General features: G+C 38.0%; 1 protein-coding gene across 2 annotated transcripts in view; it reads right to left on the bottom strand.

The window, feature by feature from the left end:
* LOC131226137 (probable serine/threonine-protein phosphatase 2A regulatory subunit B'' subunit TON2) overlaps nucleotides 1-17,704 on the bottom strand; it is a 38,352-nt gene extending 20,648 nt beyond the window's left edge. For both annotated transcript variants that reach the window (XM_058221846.1, XM_058221847.1), the window contains exons 1-3: nucleotides 17,186-17,704; nucleotides 4,725-4,816; nucleotides 4,361-4,423 (exon numbers count right to left, since the gene is read on the bottom strand). In XM_058221846.1, the coding sequence (XP_058077829.1) occupies nucleotides 4,361-4,423; nucleotides 4,725-4,816; nucleotides 17,186-17,330 (300 nt within the window). In that variant the 5' untranslated portion in view covers nucleotides 17,331-17,704. The remainder of the gene's footprint in view (nucleotides 1-4,360; nucleotides 4,424-4,724; nucleotides 4,817-17,185) is intronic.
* Nucleotides 17,705-18,233: the final 529 nt, after the last annotated feature.

Genomic DNA, 18,233 nt, shown 5'->3' with positions numbered 1-18,233 from the left:
ATATGCCTATGGGCATATGCGATTGAACAATTGCATATGCGACCGCATATTTATTTATTTATTTTTCAAATATATTTTTTTTTATTTTAAAGGAGAAAAATAAAAAGATGTAAACAAAAAATATAAGAAATTAGGGGGAACTTTCCTGAGTTAATAGATGTTTAATTTTACACATTTAAAATACATTTGAGAGAAATAAAATCAATTAAACAATGAATTACATATACATCAAGTCATCAACATTCAAGAATTATGATTATTGTGTAAGAGAGAGAAATGTATGTTGTAGAATGAGAGTGCTTGAATCTTGAAAGTTGAATCTTCCTTGAAAGTGCTTGAAGCTTGAATCTTGATCTTCCAAGAGAGAAGGAAACTCTCTTCTTTAATGAATAAATGATCTTCTTGCTTTAATCTTGTAAAGAAGTAGGAACTAGGAACTTAGATGTTGTAAGTTGGAACTTGGTTGGAAGTAGGATAGGAACTATGCAAGAGAGAGAGAGAGAGAGAGAGAGAGAGAGAGAGAGAGATTAATTGCACTTAGAAGAAAGAATGTAAGAGAAAAAAGAGAGTAAGAGAGTTTTGGCGTAAGAATGTTGCAAATGGAGGAGGTTTTGATGTCTTTTTATAGGCAAAAGGTTTTTTTTTTTTTTTGGGCAAATAATAATAATAATAATAATAATTTGTGGATCCCAATATGCGATTGCATATTCTTGCATTTTTGGCATATGCGATCGCATATGCACTCCAATTGCATATGCCATCATGGCATATGCGAAATGAATGGGAGAATTCGCATATGTGAATATGTGGTTGCATTTAACAACAATGATTAAAGCAATAGTTGATTTATCAAAAAACACGCCGTGAGCACTAAATCACTTAAAAAACTTTTGACAACATTTATAAGAATGAATAGAGCACGAGTCATCTCAAGCGAGTGGCGATTTTTCATTCTACAACACAATTTTGCTGTGCGGTGTGGGCACGGTGTTTGAGGTAGAATACATGTTTCAGAAAAATATTGATTAAAGAATTGCGACATATATTCCTTGGCATTATCAAAATGAAATACAAACGCTTTTTGAGTTAGATTGATTTTGTATTTCCACGTGAAAAATCTATTAAATATAGAATAATTCAGATCAGGCTTTCATTAAATAAATCTAAGTCATTCGCGAAAAATCATCAACAATCACGACAAAATACTTATATCATAACCTATTGGAAATTTTATTTAATCCCAAAACGTCTAAATGGACTAAAAAAAAAAAGAAAAAAGAACCGAACAATGCTTTTCCACACATGGTGAGAAAACAAACATGATGATGTTTACTCAACTCAGATACTTCACACTCTAGAGCCGACATAGACGACAAAGTAAGGAATAATGCCTTTGAGAATGCTCGATGATGGATGACCGAGACGGCAATGCTATTGGTATGGAGAAATGTTTTTATGTGCTACTGTGCCAATAACGCCATAGTTAAGATAGTACAACCCATCATGTTTATGTTCTCCACCAATCTACTTCTTCGTCTTTAGATCCTGAAAAACGTGATATGAAAGATAGGAAGTCACAAAGAACTTAAGAGGTGTGGTGAACCTGCAAACAAATAGAAGACTTAAAGGGAATTTCGGGACATTAAGGAAAAATAACAATGAAAGGGAAAAAGTTGGATCAATAGTACCATCCACATACTTTAGACTGGGTAATCATTTGCTAATGTGATAGATGAACTCGTTAACACTATATTAATAGAGAAAAATGTACTAGACTCACTTGACATATGGTCAGATATTCCAAAGTCAACAACCATGAAGCAGCAAACTTGGATCCTAAAAAGGCCATACCTGAGGTGACAAATGTCGTAAGAGTGGAAGTAGCGACAAAATTTACAGGAAAAGGTTGATTCTGTAGAGTTTTAACCAACTTGGTATACTCTTCTTGAGTAAGCGTGATCGTTTTCCAAACACGTGGTTGTTGAGTTGTAGGCATAGAACTAGCTGGATAAGACTCACTGCTCTCCAATGTGAGGTGCCTAATCAGCCTATGTTGAAGATCCCAACATTTTTCAACAAAATGATCCATAAGCCCACAATGCACCACGACAACATTGATAGCCTCTGCCACCATGACCACCACCTCGGCCTTGACCAATAAAGGATGCTAAAGTATAGTTATCATTGGCTCCACTTGTAGGGCCAAGAGATACACATTGAAGACGAGCATGCACTTCATTCAAAGATGGCGCATCCTTGTCACCCAAAATCTGTGCACGAACCGGTTCATATTCATGTTTTAAACCCAAATAAAAACTTAGTCACACGGAGCTCCTCTAGTTGTTGATGTTACTTCTTCAAATCAGTAGTAAGGGGTTGATATACATTCAGCTCCTCCCACATTCCTTTAACAAATGAATAATATTCGCCTAGTGATTTATCTCCATGTTGAAACTCAAATATTTCATCTAATAATTGATACGTCTAGGAGATGTTTTTGTTGGATAAATACATCTCTTGTAAGTAATGCATCCCATGTTTCTTTTGCAATATTCAAATACATTATTACATTTGCACTAATGTAAGGTTCCATACTATTCCACAACCATGTTATAATCTGAACATTCTCCTGTATCCGTTGATCATATGTATTAGCACTCTCATCAGGCTTTTTGGTGGTCAAGCATGTTAATTTGCCTTTGGCAATTAAAAACACTTAGATGGATTTGGACTACTGAAGATAGTTCGTTCCATTTAATGTAATAGAGGTTATTTGGACACACAAAAAATCAGATGGATTTATGAATCCAATTCACGAATCACATTTCTCTTTCATCTAGGACAAGAGACTATAATATATATATATATATCACAAGCTTATATGAACATAGGCTAACCTTTCATGACCAACGAACACCTAACTTGTATGCTTCACACAGTATGCACACCACACTTGAAGAGAATAACCAACTCACACATTCCACAAACAAGAGGTGATGATTACAAACACTTCATACCCTTCTCATGCACAGACCATTACAAAAGCCCGGATAACAAAAAGAAACCTTGAGTTTCTTAAAAGATTTTCCGCATAAGAGGCATGAGAGAGACCCAAAAATAAAAGGAAAAACAATTATATGATAGAAAAGAGAAAGATTGATTAGATTAGTAACAAGGATGCTCGGAATCATAGGTTAAAAGAGAGAAGACAAGAAGAGAAGAAAAGAAAAAGAAAAGAAAGTTGGGAGAAGAGTGGAAAAAGAGTTAAGGTCGGACGTCCCCACTCTTCCCCTTTATATTAATAATAAAACCAAATATAAAAATACCCTAACTAATAATGTTCATGTTCCAAACAAGTCCTAATCCAATATAAACATTAAATATAAAAGAGAAAGAAGCTAGGTGGACTGCATAGTGGGACAGCTCACATCAACATCCATTAGGTGGGCTTGTTTGAATCATCTCTGATATTATCATTATCTCCAGCTTGGCGATACCGATAACACTGGTGGTATTAGAAATTGCAGGCATCAACAATGCATCGCTTAGTATCGCCAACGTATCGATATCGTCAATATTTTCAGTTGTGTAAGTTCCAGGCGTCACTTGTATTGCCAATGTATCGATATCGCCAATATTTTCGACTGTGTAAATTCTAGGTGACGCTTGTATCACAAGTGTATCGACGATATTTCAATAATATCGCCAACGTAGAGATATCACAAAAAGTTTGTTTATTAAAAAAAATATGTTTCAAAATTTTTTATAAGCACATTGTTGTATGCAGTTTTCAATTTGTCGTTGCTAATATTGATAATATCTCAATATTATCATTATCACAACATGCATGACATCAAGACCACAATCTTTCGTTTCCTTTTCAGTTGTTGATAATTTCTTGGCAAAATATCGTGAGTTGTCGATATTCTGCAATATTGATGGATGTTTGGATGGAAGGTTGGATAGATGATTGGATGGTTAAATGGGATGGATGGGATGGTTAGACTGCATCTTACGACGACACGTGCTTTTAAGCCCCCATTAAATGGAAACTTATTCTATATACATTCTTTTTACAAAATTTTTAATCCTAAATATGCAAATATGTGTATTTTAACATCTTTATCGGTGATGCCAATATTGTTTCCGTATCCCCGGCCAACAAAACTTGTAGTGATACCGATACTTCGAACACTGGGTGGGCTGCATAGTTGTACGACCCACATCATCATGCATTAACAAAAATTATGCAAGAAAAAACAAGTTTACAGTTCAACATTTAAAACAACATACTAGAGTATTCAACAATTATCAACACTCATAAGATCCAACATGACAGGAAGAGGAGACCTAATGATACCTTCAAAAAGCGAAACTTAGCCAACCTTTGAACTCTATGGCTTATCGATCCTTCTTCTGGTTTCTGTGTACACAAGGCAAAATTAAATGAAAAACAAGGCTAAAAGTCAAAAAATGAAAAAGGCTCCAAGAAACATGGACCCACGGTATAGGAGTATATTGATTGCCAATATCAATATGCAAAAAACAAGGATGTGAATGGCCAAGGAGGAGGAGCAGAATGCACATCTTATACAGGCAACTCCCTTAGCTTGCCTACAGAGGCCATATACAGACAGTTCCCATTTGTAATATATGACATCGTTTTCATTCGTGCAAAAATAGAAATCAATCCAACTGTCCAAGCAAACTACAGCTGTCCATGCCTTCCTGTAAAAGCTTGGGATTGTGCCAGCTTCAGCATTCTTCTGTTGTTTCTCTTTAAAAATCTCAAGCAAAATTCTCTTTGTTTCAAGCTCTGCAAACAAGAACAGTGATGTCAAGTCAGACTGTTACGAGTGGCACATTTTGTACCTATCAATATAATGAGCATTTGAAGAACACCCTAATCAACAACATAACAGTTCTCGAAGAGGATATGCATCTAGCAAATGTTTTCAATATGAATCCACAAACTTGTTCAACTTACCACTACCTCAACATAGATTCTCAAATGCAACAAATGAGAGAGACAATAAGCTAAAATCATAATAATGTACTGTCTATATAGGTAACATTGTATGTTGAAGAGGATGGAGAAAACAAGAGATTGACATGAAGAAAGTTACAATAATAGATTGAAATTTTAAAGAGAGAGCAATTTGTTTGAACTTGTGAAAAAGAAAGCTGCAGTAACTCCATTGTAACTGGTGAGCATATGTGAAGTTCACCCAGCAAATCTAAACAGTACGATGTAGACAATATGAATGGAACAAACAAGAAAGGCAATAAGCTAACATCATAATCATGTAGCTTCTATAACAGTATCATTGCACGTTGAAGAGGCTCTGGGAAAACAAAGAGTTCAACACAGAAAATTGCAATGTTATTCTGACATTTTTAAGAGCAACACGGGTCACGACCCTCGATATCATCGTAAGAGCAGGAGCAGTTGTGCCACATCAGCCATGACTCGATTTGAAGAGTTGCGGCATGTAAGAATCAGAGTTGCATAGCAAGCAGAACCATCTGGTTGTAAGAGTGGAAAGCTCTTCACAATGCCATGCATTGCTGTGCAGTATGGTTGAGACAGCAGGAAGATCCTGTGCTGAATTAGTCATGACTCATCAGGAGAGTCATTTGATGCATACCATTTATTTTGCAGCAGCTTGTTGGCAGTTGCTAGCATAAGCAGCTAACCAGGTAGGTCTGGGTGCACTCTACTCAGTGTTCGAGTTGTCGGTGTCGCTACAAGTTTCGCTGGCCGGAGATTAAGATATAATATCGTTATCGCCGATAATATCGCCGATAACCGGAAATGCAGGGAAAAAGGGGAAAACATGGAGAAAATGGTGGAATTTTTCAGTGAAACTTCAGGACATGCCTAAATACATATATTTACATATTCAGGAACGAAAAATTTACAAAAAGAATACATTAAATTAAAAGTTTCCATTTAATGGGGGCGAAAAAGCATGCGTTGACCCAATCAGCAAAATATCATTTTTGGAGCTTTCTATTTTTGGCCCAGAAAAGGAGTTGAGTAGAAATTTAAAGAAATTATCCCCATTCAATTGAACCAGGGCCTACCTAGATGTTATTTTTTGATACAATGATTTCTTTCTAGCAAAAGTGTCACAATTGTACAAAATCGGTTACGTGCCACAGGTGGACCACACCATGAGGATCAACTGGAATGAAAATCAGGTCGATCCACTCTTTTGGCTAGCACACATGTACACTAAGTATTCCATCGGCTGCCCATTGATTTTGAAGTTGTGGCCCACCCAAAAATCGGTTCATCTTGATTTTCAGACTAGGTGATCATCGTGGTGTGTCCCACTGTTTTCATGGATCAATATACTATCAAAGACATGTTTACAGTAAAAACAAGAGGCGAGATGTTCATTGGATGGGTCCCAAAAAGTTTTAAATGGCCAATGTTCATTCAACACTGTTTCCTGTAATGTGGTCCACTTAAGATTGGGATATACCTCATTTTTGGTCTCATACCGTAAAATTATCTATAAAAATAGATAAACGGCATGGATGAAACATATACATCATGGTGGGGCCCACAGAGCAATGGCTGGTGGCAGGGGAATAGCCAATCCGTTTCCGATCCGCACGGATGCGGCTTAGATACTGACAGGTTGACGTAACCATGTTCTGTAGGCCCCACTACGATGTATGTGTTGTATCCACACCGTCCATCCAATTTGAGATATCATTTTAGGGCATGAGCGAAAGGATGAGGTAGATAAAAATCTGTACTGGATCCCACCACAGAAAACAGTTGAAGAGTGATTCCTACAATTGAAACTATCCTAAGGCCCGCCATAATGTTATTTGAAATCCAACCCGTTCAAAAGTTAAAAATGACACGAAAGAAGGGAAAACACGAATATTAGCATGATCCAAAACTTCCGTGGCCGGTAGACATTCAATTCAACTGTTTCTTATGGTGTGGTCCATTTGAACATTGGATATGCCTCAAAATTTTTTTATATAAAGGCCTAAAATTATCTATTAACGTGTATGGACGGAGTGGATAAAATAAATAAATCATGGTGGGCCTTACATGCGGTGGCCGAGCTGCCTTTATACACGCGCGGATTGTTTTCCGCGTAATCCGTTGATATACGCTCATTGAGAACCAGTTCATACGTAACTGGTGCAAACTTTTTGGTGGGCCATCATACATGATGGGAGTCCAAAATTTGAACGGTCCACGTGATGCAGCACCCCATGAAACCTGTAAGGCCCAACTTTTACTTTGATCCAAAACTTTGGTGGGCCATGAAAGAAGAAAAATGTTTCATCTATTGATTTGCATTTCTCTTTTCTATAGCCTACCAGAGTTTTAGATCAATATGAAATTTGTCCCTACAAGGTTTCATGTGATTCCACATCACAGGGACCGTCCGGATTATACTCCTATGACACGTGTACAAAGGTGCGCATGTGCGTAGGTGTGTAGGTGCACATGCCTCATCAGGTTGGTAAGAAAAGAAGAGAAAAAAAATCCCAATATCTATTACGGGTTTTTCTTCACGAAAAGTATAAAAAAAAAAAAAAAAAAAAACCCAAACTTTTGTGGAAGAGAGATCTCCGCCGAAGAAATGAGATTTTTGAAAGAGGGTTGATGCAGAAAGGGGATTTTAGGAATGGCACCGGGCGCTGTTGATCGATGTGTTCTTCCGAGCTCCGACTTCCGATCCGATCAACAAGTAGGCGATCTTCTCGAATCCAATATTTTTTCCGAAAGAAGGGTTTTCTTATTTCCAATATTTTTTCCAATTTTTTGAAAGATGGGTGTTCTTACCTATTTATTGGATTTATGGGTTGTTGGCCACAGTTTTCCCGTGATAGGGATAGTGGTTAGTAGCTACAGTGCGAAAATCTCGATATTATTGGCGATAATCCAAGATTTTCACCGATATCTCCGATTTTTCACCAATATCTGCGATATTACGCCAATAATCCGAAGAGAAACGAAATAATGGGGTTTCGGTATCGCAAGACTAGCGATACCGATATTATCGGCGATATTTCGATAATATCGCCGACAACTCGAACACTGACTCTACTTACTCCGCTGTGTCCATGTCCAACAGAAACCCCCCTCCCATGAATCAATCTCAGAAAATCTCCTTTAAATTGTGAGAGTTGACAAGACCTCATGGTCATTGGCTCTTGGTAAGCAGTCCACTTTGGTTCATATGAGGGGGATCTTTTTCTTAATCACAACCACAGAGGAGATACTACTCTTATTAAAAATTACAAAATAAGTTGATTTTCTTTTGTTACTTGCAGCCCTTTTCTTTTTCTCTTGAAGGATAGCCAAATTTGATTAAGACAATAAAGGAACAATGATGAGGACATTATGTCACGTACACTTTTACGTACGTATCACAGGAGGCAGGCCGCGCCGATTTCCCTGTGGCTAGGCGAGTACCCGTGATCGTGCTGAAGACCCCATATGCATGTGTAAGCATCTGGAAGACTCCACACTAGGAAGATGCACATGGGCTGCTTTATGGAGTGATCCGGACCGTTGGATCGGAGGGACGCAATGATCGGTCCATTGGATCGCATGGGTCACATGATCGGACCATTGATCATTGATTGTCCACATCAGTTTTAAACTTTATCATATTTTATAATTTAGTTTTTGATTATTTTATATTTGGACACATTATGAGTGTTTTAGTTGATTTTATTTAGACTAGGGCTATTTTTGTTAAAATTCATAAGACGGGAATTTTTGTAATTTTTGAAACTTCTTGGATCTATAAAAAGAGGGGGGGTGTGTGACCTCTCTCCCATTGAATTTCGTGATTAAAAAAAAAAAAAAACGAGAGAGAGAAAAAAAACTCTTGCTATCTTCTCCCATCTTCATACGATGTGAAGATACTTCCGTGCGATTTAGAAGGAAGATTGGTGCAAGGTTAATCTCCATCAACGGAGGAGCAGTGTCTCCATATATCCCCACACCATCTTCTATTTTCTTCCCCAGCCAGGTATTTTCTTTAGATTCTTAATTCTCTCATCCCAAATCATCGTCTTCTCTCAAACCCAACTTTCCCATACCAGTCCACAATCTAAACCCTAATTGACCTAAACCCATCTTCCCACGCCATACATGTGACCGTACGGCCACATGTGTGAAACCCACCTGCCCCTTTTGGTTTTCCACCATTATTACATCAAAACCCCTTTCTTCCATCCCCGAAACTCTAACCTTAAACCTAAAATTTCCAATTTTCCTACTTTCCTAGATTACCCAAACTCTAATTTTCACCCTAGGTTGTATTAGGTTTCCTATTTCGAAATAGACTATACTTTATGCTAATTGGATGTCCCTACATCCATTAGGTCCTAGTTTTTTTTTATTTAATGATCCTGAGTTACAATGTTGATAGCTTAGGCTAGGATTATGCATAGTTTTCTTTTGATTTTCATGATATTTATGATGATTATAGCCAGTGTTCGAAATATCAGTATCACGCTATGTATCGCACCTTTGGGATACAGATATGTATCAGTTATCGCACGGGATACATTGTTTGTATCGCATAATTTATCACACTTTTTGGGAAACATGGGGAAACATTGGGAAAATAGTTGAATTTTTTAATGAAACTTCAGGGATTGTTAAAAAAGCCCTTAATACACACTTTTAAATCTTGGCATCTCCAAAAAAAAAAAAAAAGATGCACATAATAAATTTCCTTTGTATAGGGTTCTAAGCTATGCGATGTTTAATTGAACTAATGCAACTATATTTAAATTGAATGCATTGCATTTATAAATGTATCAAAGACATGTATGAAAACACAACCAATTCATTGAAAAGTAAAAGAAGTAAAAATTGAGAAATATACATATCAATGATGGGACTGGTTGTGGCCGTAACTGGCGCATTTGTTGCCAAAGCCTTTGGCATGAAGTTCCTGCGTTGGGAACCCAAGTGGGGCCCATTGTGATGTTTGTGAGAAATCTATTCCTTCCATCCGTTTTATGAGTTCATTTTAGGACATGAGGCCAAAAACGAGCTGAATCCAATACTCAAGTGGGCCGAAAACATGAGGATTGAATGTCCACAGTTGAAATATTCGTGGGGCCATAGAAGTTTTGAATAATGCTAATATTTGTGTTTTTAGTTCATCCCAGTAGGAATGACGTTATGAACGGTATAGATGGTGTGTAAACATCAGTGTCGACATGAGGGAGGTTTCAATGGTAGGAATTTTCCTAACCACATTGTTCTTTAGTACGGACCACTTGAGTCTTGGATCCTGCTTGCTTTTGGTCTAATTCAGTAAAATGAGTTCATAAAATAGATGGATGGCATGGATTTCTCACAAACATCATGTTGGCCCCACATAGGTTTCCAGCGTAGGAAATTCTTGAGAAAGGCTTGCAGCAATGCCGCAGAGAAGAAGAAGAAGAGGAAGCGAGAATCAGTTTAGTTCTTTTCCTTTTCTTTTTTAGTTTTTTCTCCTCTTTTTTTATTATTTATTTATTTATTTATTTAGGGTTACGACCCGTAACAACTGTTACGGGCTCGTAACAGCCGTTTCAGTTCCGTTTTCTGGACCTTTCCGTTTCAACCCCGAATCGTGTAACGGTAACCGCCGTTACCGTGACGTATCGGCCGTTACAGCCGATACGTAACCGATTTGGGATACCCTGCTTAGTTCATGCATCGGTCCTGCACCAAACAAGCAACAACAAAATCGCCAGGGGAGATGATGAGAAATTAGTTCACCCATTACATGAAAGATCTTTCTCTTTCCCCTAAACACTCTAGGATTGTATGTTTGTGTCTAGATGCGCCATCAAACTGAATGGCAATAGCTTAAATTCAATAAAGTAGAAATGACCAACGTGGTGCTAGCCTCGCTCCATTCATAACAATGTGGAAATGGACTCTAGAGTCCATAAGTAGGTTATGATCCTGTCAAGTCCAACATGAAACTCATGCAAGCACAATTAGGGGTTATGTCAATCATTTGAATTAAAACAATACCACTATTGTTGCATGATGTGTGAAGCCAAAAGGCAAGCAGGGAAGCATCTCCTTCAAAATGCAAACAAGTATGAATATGTAAGAAGCGGGAGCATGAGTCTGAGGTAGGGATTTGAAGCTTGAGTGGCATATAAAAGAATCTTGCAACTAAGGGCGCCACCCTTACACTTGCTATCCATTATCATTAAGATCATCATCAAACTGAATTGCAATAGCTCAAATTCAGTAAGGTAGAAATGGCCAAAGTGGTGCTAGCCTCACTCCATTTGTAAGAATGTGGACTTAGACTTCAAAGTCCATAACTAAATTATGATTGTGTCAAGTCCAACGTGAAACTCATGCAACCATGATTAGGAAATTTGTCACTCATTTGAATTAAAACGACGCCACTATTGTTGAACGAAGCATAAAGCCAAAAGGCAACAATTCAGGTGTAGGAGCGGGGAAGCGTCTCTTTCAAATGCAAATGGGTATGAATATGTAGAAGCAGGAGCATGAGTCTAAGGTAGGGATTTGAAGCTTAGTGGCACATAGAAGAATCCTACAACTGAGGGCACCACCCTTAGACTCGCTATCCATCATCATCATCTAAGCCTTATCCCAACTGATTGGGGTCGGCTATATATGAATCATTTTTTGCCATTCCACTCTATCAAGGCCATAAGTTCGATTAGACTCTAGGTCATCAAGTCTTTTCTTACTACCCCGGCACAAATCCTCTAGGCCTTCCCCTTGCCTTTTAGAGCCTTCAGCTTGTACCAACCCACTCTTTCTAATTGCGCCATTCTTGGTCTCTTTTGCACATGACCAAGCCATCTAAAGTCTACTTTCCCTCATCTTATTACCTATTGGTGCTACTCCTAAATTCCCTCGAATGAATGCATTACAATTCTATCCTTCTCTATCTTGATTTCAGCTACACTCATCCTATGAATATGTTGTTCCTTAACTACCCAACATTTTGTTGCATAAAGCATGGTTGGTCTTATAACCATCCTATAAAATTTCCCTTTCAATTTGAAAGGTACATGATGATCACATAAAACACAACAGTAGCCATGGGATCTCTTCCTGCAAATGCCTCATTAACTTGTCCGTAACCAATGTGAAAAGTTACAAGCTTAATGCCAACCCCTAGTGCAAGCCTACAATAATTGGGAACTCATTTGTCTCTCCACTAGTGATACACACATTTGTTATGCTTCCTCATACATATCCTTAATCATGTCAATATATCTTCTTGAGATTCATTTCTTACCCAACACCCACCAGAATAACTCTCTAGGGACCCTATCGTGAGCTTTCTCTAAGTCAATAAAGACGATGTGGAGATCCTTCCTCTACCTATATTTCTCTATCAATTGTATAAGTAGGATTATAGCTTCAATGGTAGACCTCCTTGGCATGAAGCCAAACTGATTTTTTGATACATGTCTCGTGCTTTAGTTTTTGCTCAATTACTTTTTTCAAAAGTTTCATAATGTGGTTCATAAGCATGGTATTACAAATCGGTTACGTAACAGTAATAGTAGTAACCGTTACTCGTAATGGGGCTGAAACGGCCATGATGGCCTTTATAGAAAAAAACGAGCATAATGACCCTATAATAGTTCATAACAATCCAGAAACAACTTTTTTTTTTTTTTTTCAAGAAAGGGGCCATAATGGCCGTTATAGCCTGTGTTGTAATGGTAATGATACGGAACACCTTGCTCATAAGCTTAATCTCACTATAGTGAGTGCAACTCTATGTATCCTTTATTCTTATAAATCGGTGCCACAATACTTTTCCTCCATTCGTCTGGCATCTTCTTCAATCTTGCAATCTTGTCGAACAACTTTATCAACCAAAAGAACCCAATATCTCCCATACACTTCCAAACCTCTATTAGTATACCATTTGTTCCAAGGGCTTTTCTTGTTTTAATCTTTCTCAAAGCTTCTTTCACTTCAGATATCCTAATCCAACGAAAATATTTATGGACTCCAGCATCATTTGAGTTTACGGCTCTATGCTCTCAGAGTGATTGTCATTTAACAAGTTCTAAAATAGCTTCTCCAACTTTCATTGATCTCATCATCCTTGACAGGTACCCTCTAGTCATCCCTCTTAATGTATCTAACATGATCTAGGCCCTACTCTTCCTTTCTCTCATTTTTGCAAGTTTGAAAACATCTTTCTCCTCTTGTACTCAATCTATTGTAAATATCGTCATAATTCTTTAGTTTTGCCACACTTACTACTTTCTTAGCAAATTTTTTTTTTTGGCATTTCTATATTGTTCAAGATAACCATTGTTTATAGTCTCTTGTCAGGCTTTGAAACACAAACATTTTTCGGCGATAGCTTTTTGCACACCGTCATTCTTCCACCAGGTTACATTATATGATTGGATTTTCCCTCTAAATACTCCTAAAACATCTTTTGCCACTTCCCTCATGTACTTAACCATCTTGTTTTACATAATGTTAACTTTTTCCTCGGCATTCCACTTTCCTTCTTCTGTCAATTTATTTCTAACTAACATTGTTTTCTCTCTTTTTAAATTCCACCAAGTAGTTTTTGGACACCTATTAATTTTGTTCCCTTTCTTTCATCTTTTAATATAAACATCCATAACCATTAACCTATGTTGCACGGACATACTCTCTCCAGGAATCACCTTGCAGTCCTTACGTATTGATCGTGCTGTCCTCCTTAGTAGAAAGAAATCCATGTGGCTTGTATATGATCTACTTTTGAAAGTTATTAAATATTTATCTCTCCTTTTAAAGTATATGTTTACTAGAGCTAAATTGTATGTCACAGTGAAATCAAGAATAATTTCCCCCATCTCATTTCTTCTCCTAAAACCATATCCTCCACATACTCTCTAATATCCTCCACTTTCTTTCCTACATGAACATTTAAGTCTCCTCCTACGAATATCACCGTTGTCATGTGTGACCGCATATGAGCACATTCCAGAAGAAATCGCATATGCAATAGTGTCATATGTGATCGCATATGCCACATGTGCGACAATATGCGATCACATTTGCGATGTATGCAATTACATATACAGCATATGAGATCGTGTATTGGCCAACGGTCAGAAATTTGACCGTTCGCACTTTTTTTTTTTATTTTGGCAAAAAAAATCACCTTTTGCTTTTAAAAAGGCTTCCAAAGCTCCTCCATTTGCAATATTCTCACCCCTAAACTCTCTTACTCTCTTCTTCGCTTACATTTCTTAATTCCAAGTGGTCCTAATCTCTCTCTCTCTCTCTCTCTCTCTCTCTCTCATATTTCCTACTTCTAAGTAATTAATCTCTCTCTCTTGGAAGTTGGAAGACCAAGATTCAAGCACTTTCAAGTTTCGAGGAAGATTCAAGTTCAACATTCAAGCACTCTCTTACATACATTCTTCATTTCTTCTAATTCCAATCTTTCTTTTCAAGGAAGATTCAAGTTCAAGTGTTCAAGTTCCAACAGTACATTGATTTAAGCACTCTCTCTTAGATACATATTACTATTAGTATTTCTATACTTCTACATTTCTCTCTCTCTCTCTCTCTCTCTCTCTCTCTCTCTCTCTCTCTCCTCTCTACATACATATATTACATAAACATTCTACGATTTTCCCCTCTTTCTCTTACATTTTGTTTCAACTGTAGGCTATAAGCTACAAACCTACAAGTTACAAGACAAGAGTAACTCAAGAAGACTAGAGTGAAGAAAGTCTTGAGTCTCAAGTCTCAACTACAAGACAATTGAAGAAAGTCTCGAGTCTCCTTCTCCCTCTCTTTCTCTAATTCTCTTTCTTTTTCTTTTTCTTTTCTTTCTTTTGTTTTGTTGTAACTTGTAAGTGTGTAAGTGACTAAGTGTAACTCTCTCTATCTCTATTCTCTCTCTCTCTATCTCTCTCTTCCAAAGTGTGTAACATGCTCCCTCTCTCTTTTTTTCTTTCTTTTGTCTTGTTCTCCTCTCCTACAAGTGTAAGTGGTGTGTATATCTCTCTCTCTCTCTCTCTCTCTCTCTCTCTCTCTCTCTCTCTCTCTCTCTCTCATCTATCCATCTATCCATCTCTAAATTCTATCTCTCTTTCTATTTTTCTTCTCTCCCTTTTTTCTCTTCTACAAGAGTACTGGTGGAAGTGTCAAGTGTGTAAGTGTAGCTCTCTCTCTCTCTCTCTCTCTCTCTCTCTCTCTCTCTCTCTCTCATTTCATTTATTCTCTAATCTTTACTTTAGTCTTTAGTTTTTAGTTATAATAAATCACTACACCATGTCTTCTTCCCAATCTTCCTCTTTGAAACCCAAGTCGAATGACCCATGTTGGAAGTAGGGCACTATCGTAGTGCTACGGATAAAGCTCACATAGTATGTTAGTTGTGTGGGTTCCGATGGCATTGTGCGGCACAAGCAACACCTTGCACATTTACTAGGGTCAAACGCAAAGGCATGCGGGAACATTACTAAAAAAATCCGACGGGAGATCATGGAGTATATGGATAAATAATCTAGAAAGTGATGCGATAGTGCCTTACGTTAAGAGGATTTCATTTACAGGCCCATTTACTCCCATTTCATTTCATCTCCATGCATTTACTCTCATCCAAACACACCTCAAATGCCATTTACCTCAGTTTACTCCCAATTCCTACCATTTATCTCCATCTACTCTCATCCAAACAGCCCTTAACCCTTTTCTACTATTGTCATTTCCTATATGCCAAAGCTAATACCTATCAATTTCTCTAGTTTTGGCCCATTTACATTTAGTCTCCTGAACACAAGCTAACACTCCTTCCTTTCTTCGTATCTACTAACTCCATACTCTTACCTATCCATGTTCCAATATTCCATGTGGCAAAAATGGATCCAAATAGATTATTGAGATTTGGTCCAATAGAGCACCCAAACATATGGTAAAAGAATACCAGAGCTTCTTCTAATTTAAGTAGTAAGAATGTTCAGATGACTTATCATGGAGGCTGAGTAGCAAGAGCTTTGACCATGTTTTAATCAGACAGTAACACTCAAAAGTGTAGCAGGAGCGGTTACAGGGGCAGATGCAACAAAAGTAGAAGGGTTAGCCTGTTATGTGCATTTCCACCACTGCCTAAATGGCAGTGACTCGTCCACCATACATGAGCCACCTATATATGCCAATCTTGAGGAATATCCCAACTGTGGGCTCTGTCATGGATGGATCACAGCTCAATAATCAGGTTGATGCAATCGTCCCATATCCCACACGTGCACGCTTTGCACGTGTGTACAAGAAAAGGACCACTTTCCTTTTCTAGCGATCATCACTTTCATTTTTCTCAAGTCTGTAAATTAGGAAATCTGCTCATTCTTTCATATCTTTATTTTTAGGTAGGGAATAATCTTAAATATTTTCTTATCTAAGTATCTTCTCATTTTAGGTATTTTCTTAATTATAGAATGCTTTGTTACTTAAGTGCTTTCCTATTTCATAGATTTTTGGATTTTATGTCTTTTATTACAGATTGTAAGGTTGATTATAAATAGGACCTATGTCCTATGGAATAACACAAGCTGATTAATATTCTCTTTATGAAATTTTCTTATTCTCTACGGTAGCGGTTGAAGGGGGGGAAAGTGATCTCTAGTTCTAGACTAGAGGACTGTTGAGCTTGCTCACAGTCTTGCATTTGTGATCTCTAGCATCCGGCTAGAGGATTGTTGGATCTTTCCCACAATCTTTTTCTTTTCTTATTGTTTATTTGCTTTCCCTTTCGGGTTTGCATCACAGGTGGAGTATCACAGTCCATACCCGTGCACGCAGCATAATTGTATCTAAATCCAAACTGTCCAGGGCATTGGCCGCACTGTACACAAGCCAAAACCAAAAAATACACTCAACCAATGAACATAACTGTTCCAATTCAACGAACAAGTGCAAATCGATCAGAGGTTAGAATCGTTTGATCAATTTGATTTTAGGGCGATGACCCCGTCTACAATGGGGCCCACGGTTTGGACGCTCTGGATCGAGGCACACCTATACCATGCATGCATTGCCATGCCATGCCATGCCACTCCTAGGAGACTACAGGACTTGAAGCCAGGGTCTCGATTCTGAAAGATAACAGAAGACGCCAAGAAAGGAAAGGAAGAGAAATTGAGAAAGAGAGAGATATACCCATGATAGCCTCAGAACCGAGACCAGCGCCAGATCCGATGAAACGACGGAGGTTCCGAACCCAGGGCATGGAAGATGGAGGAGGGATTTTCTTCTGCGCGGCTGATGCTTCGTGACTTTCGCCATCGCTAGAGCCGCTGTACATTATCTTCTGATTCCGATCTCAATTTCGATTTCGATTTCGATTTCCGATTTTCGATTTTCGATTTTGCTGAGATCTGATCTGATGATTTTATGTTCCTGATCTCGGGCAGGGTTAGAGAGAGAGGGTTTTGGAGCGAAAAGGAGAAGTGTATAGAGACAGCTGCAGGCAAGAAGGTGATCGTTCGGATTCGAGAAGGGAGGGAAGTTTGTAGCTTGTAGTTTTGTACAGCCCCTTCTGCTTTTTATTTTCTTTCGAGTGCGGCCCAGGCTTCGGCGATCCGGAACGTTGGTTTTATGGGGCCCACCGTCGATGGCATTTTCCAGTGTGAAGTAAACCAGATGGAAAATCACCACCGTTCAAAGAGTGGCGGATGAATAGACGGTTGCGAAGAAAATGCAGTTAAACCGACAGAAGAAAAATAAAGTGCAAATGGTTAATGGCTGCAATCTCGGGATGATTCGTGCATGCGACATCCAAGGTGCGGACGCGGATTGCCTACTGACGCTGCCTGTAGGAGGTGGCTACTGTACAGTGTTCTGTAAGCGCCACCAAGATGTACTTGTTTTATTCACGCCGTCCAACTATTTTTATAGATTATTTTAACGCATTGGGCCAAAAAATGAGACATATATCAATGTCAAGTAGAACACACCACGCGAAAACAATCTTGATTGATCACCCACCATTAAAAAACTAAATAGGCCATTATAATGTTTTTCAAAAAACTTATTAGGCCATTATAATGTTTTTCTTACATCCAACCAGTGAATTAGGCACAAAGACCTGAATGGAAGGAAAACACAAATATCAGCTTCATCTGAAACTTCTGTGCCCCGAGAAAATTTTAATAATAGGCATTCAATCACCATTGTTTCCTGTGCTGGTTTTACATAAGATTTGGAT

The sequence above is a fragment of the Magnolia sinica genome, chromosome 14, assembly GCF_029962835.1.
Source record: "Magnolia sinica isolate HGM2019 chromosome 14, MsV1, whole genome shotgun sequence".
NCBI lineage: Eukaryota > Viridiplantae > Streptophyta > Magnoliopsida > Magnoliales > Magnoliaceae > Magnolia > Magnolia sinica.
The sequence above is the reverse complement of the archived record's forward strand: the minus strand, read 5'-3'. Positions and strand labels throughout refer to the sequence as shown.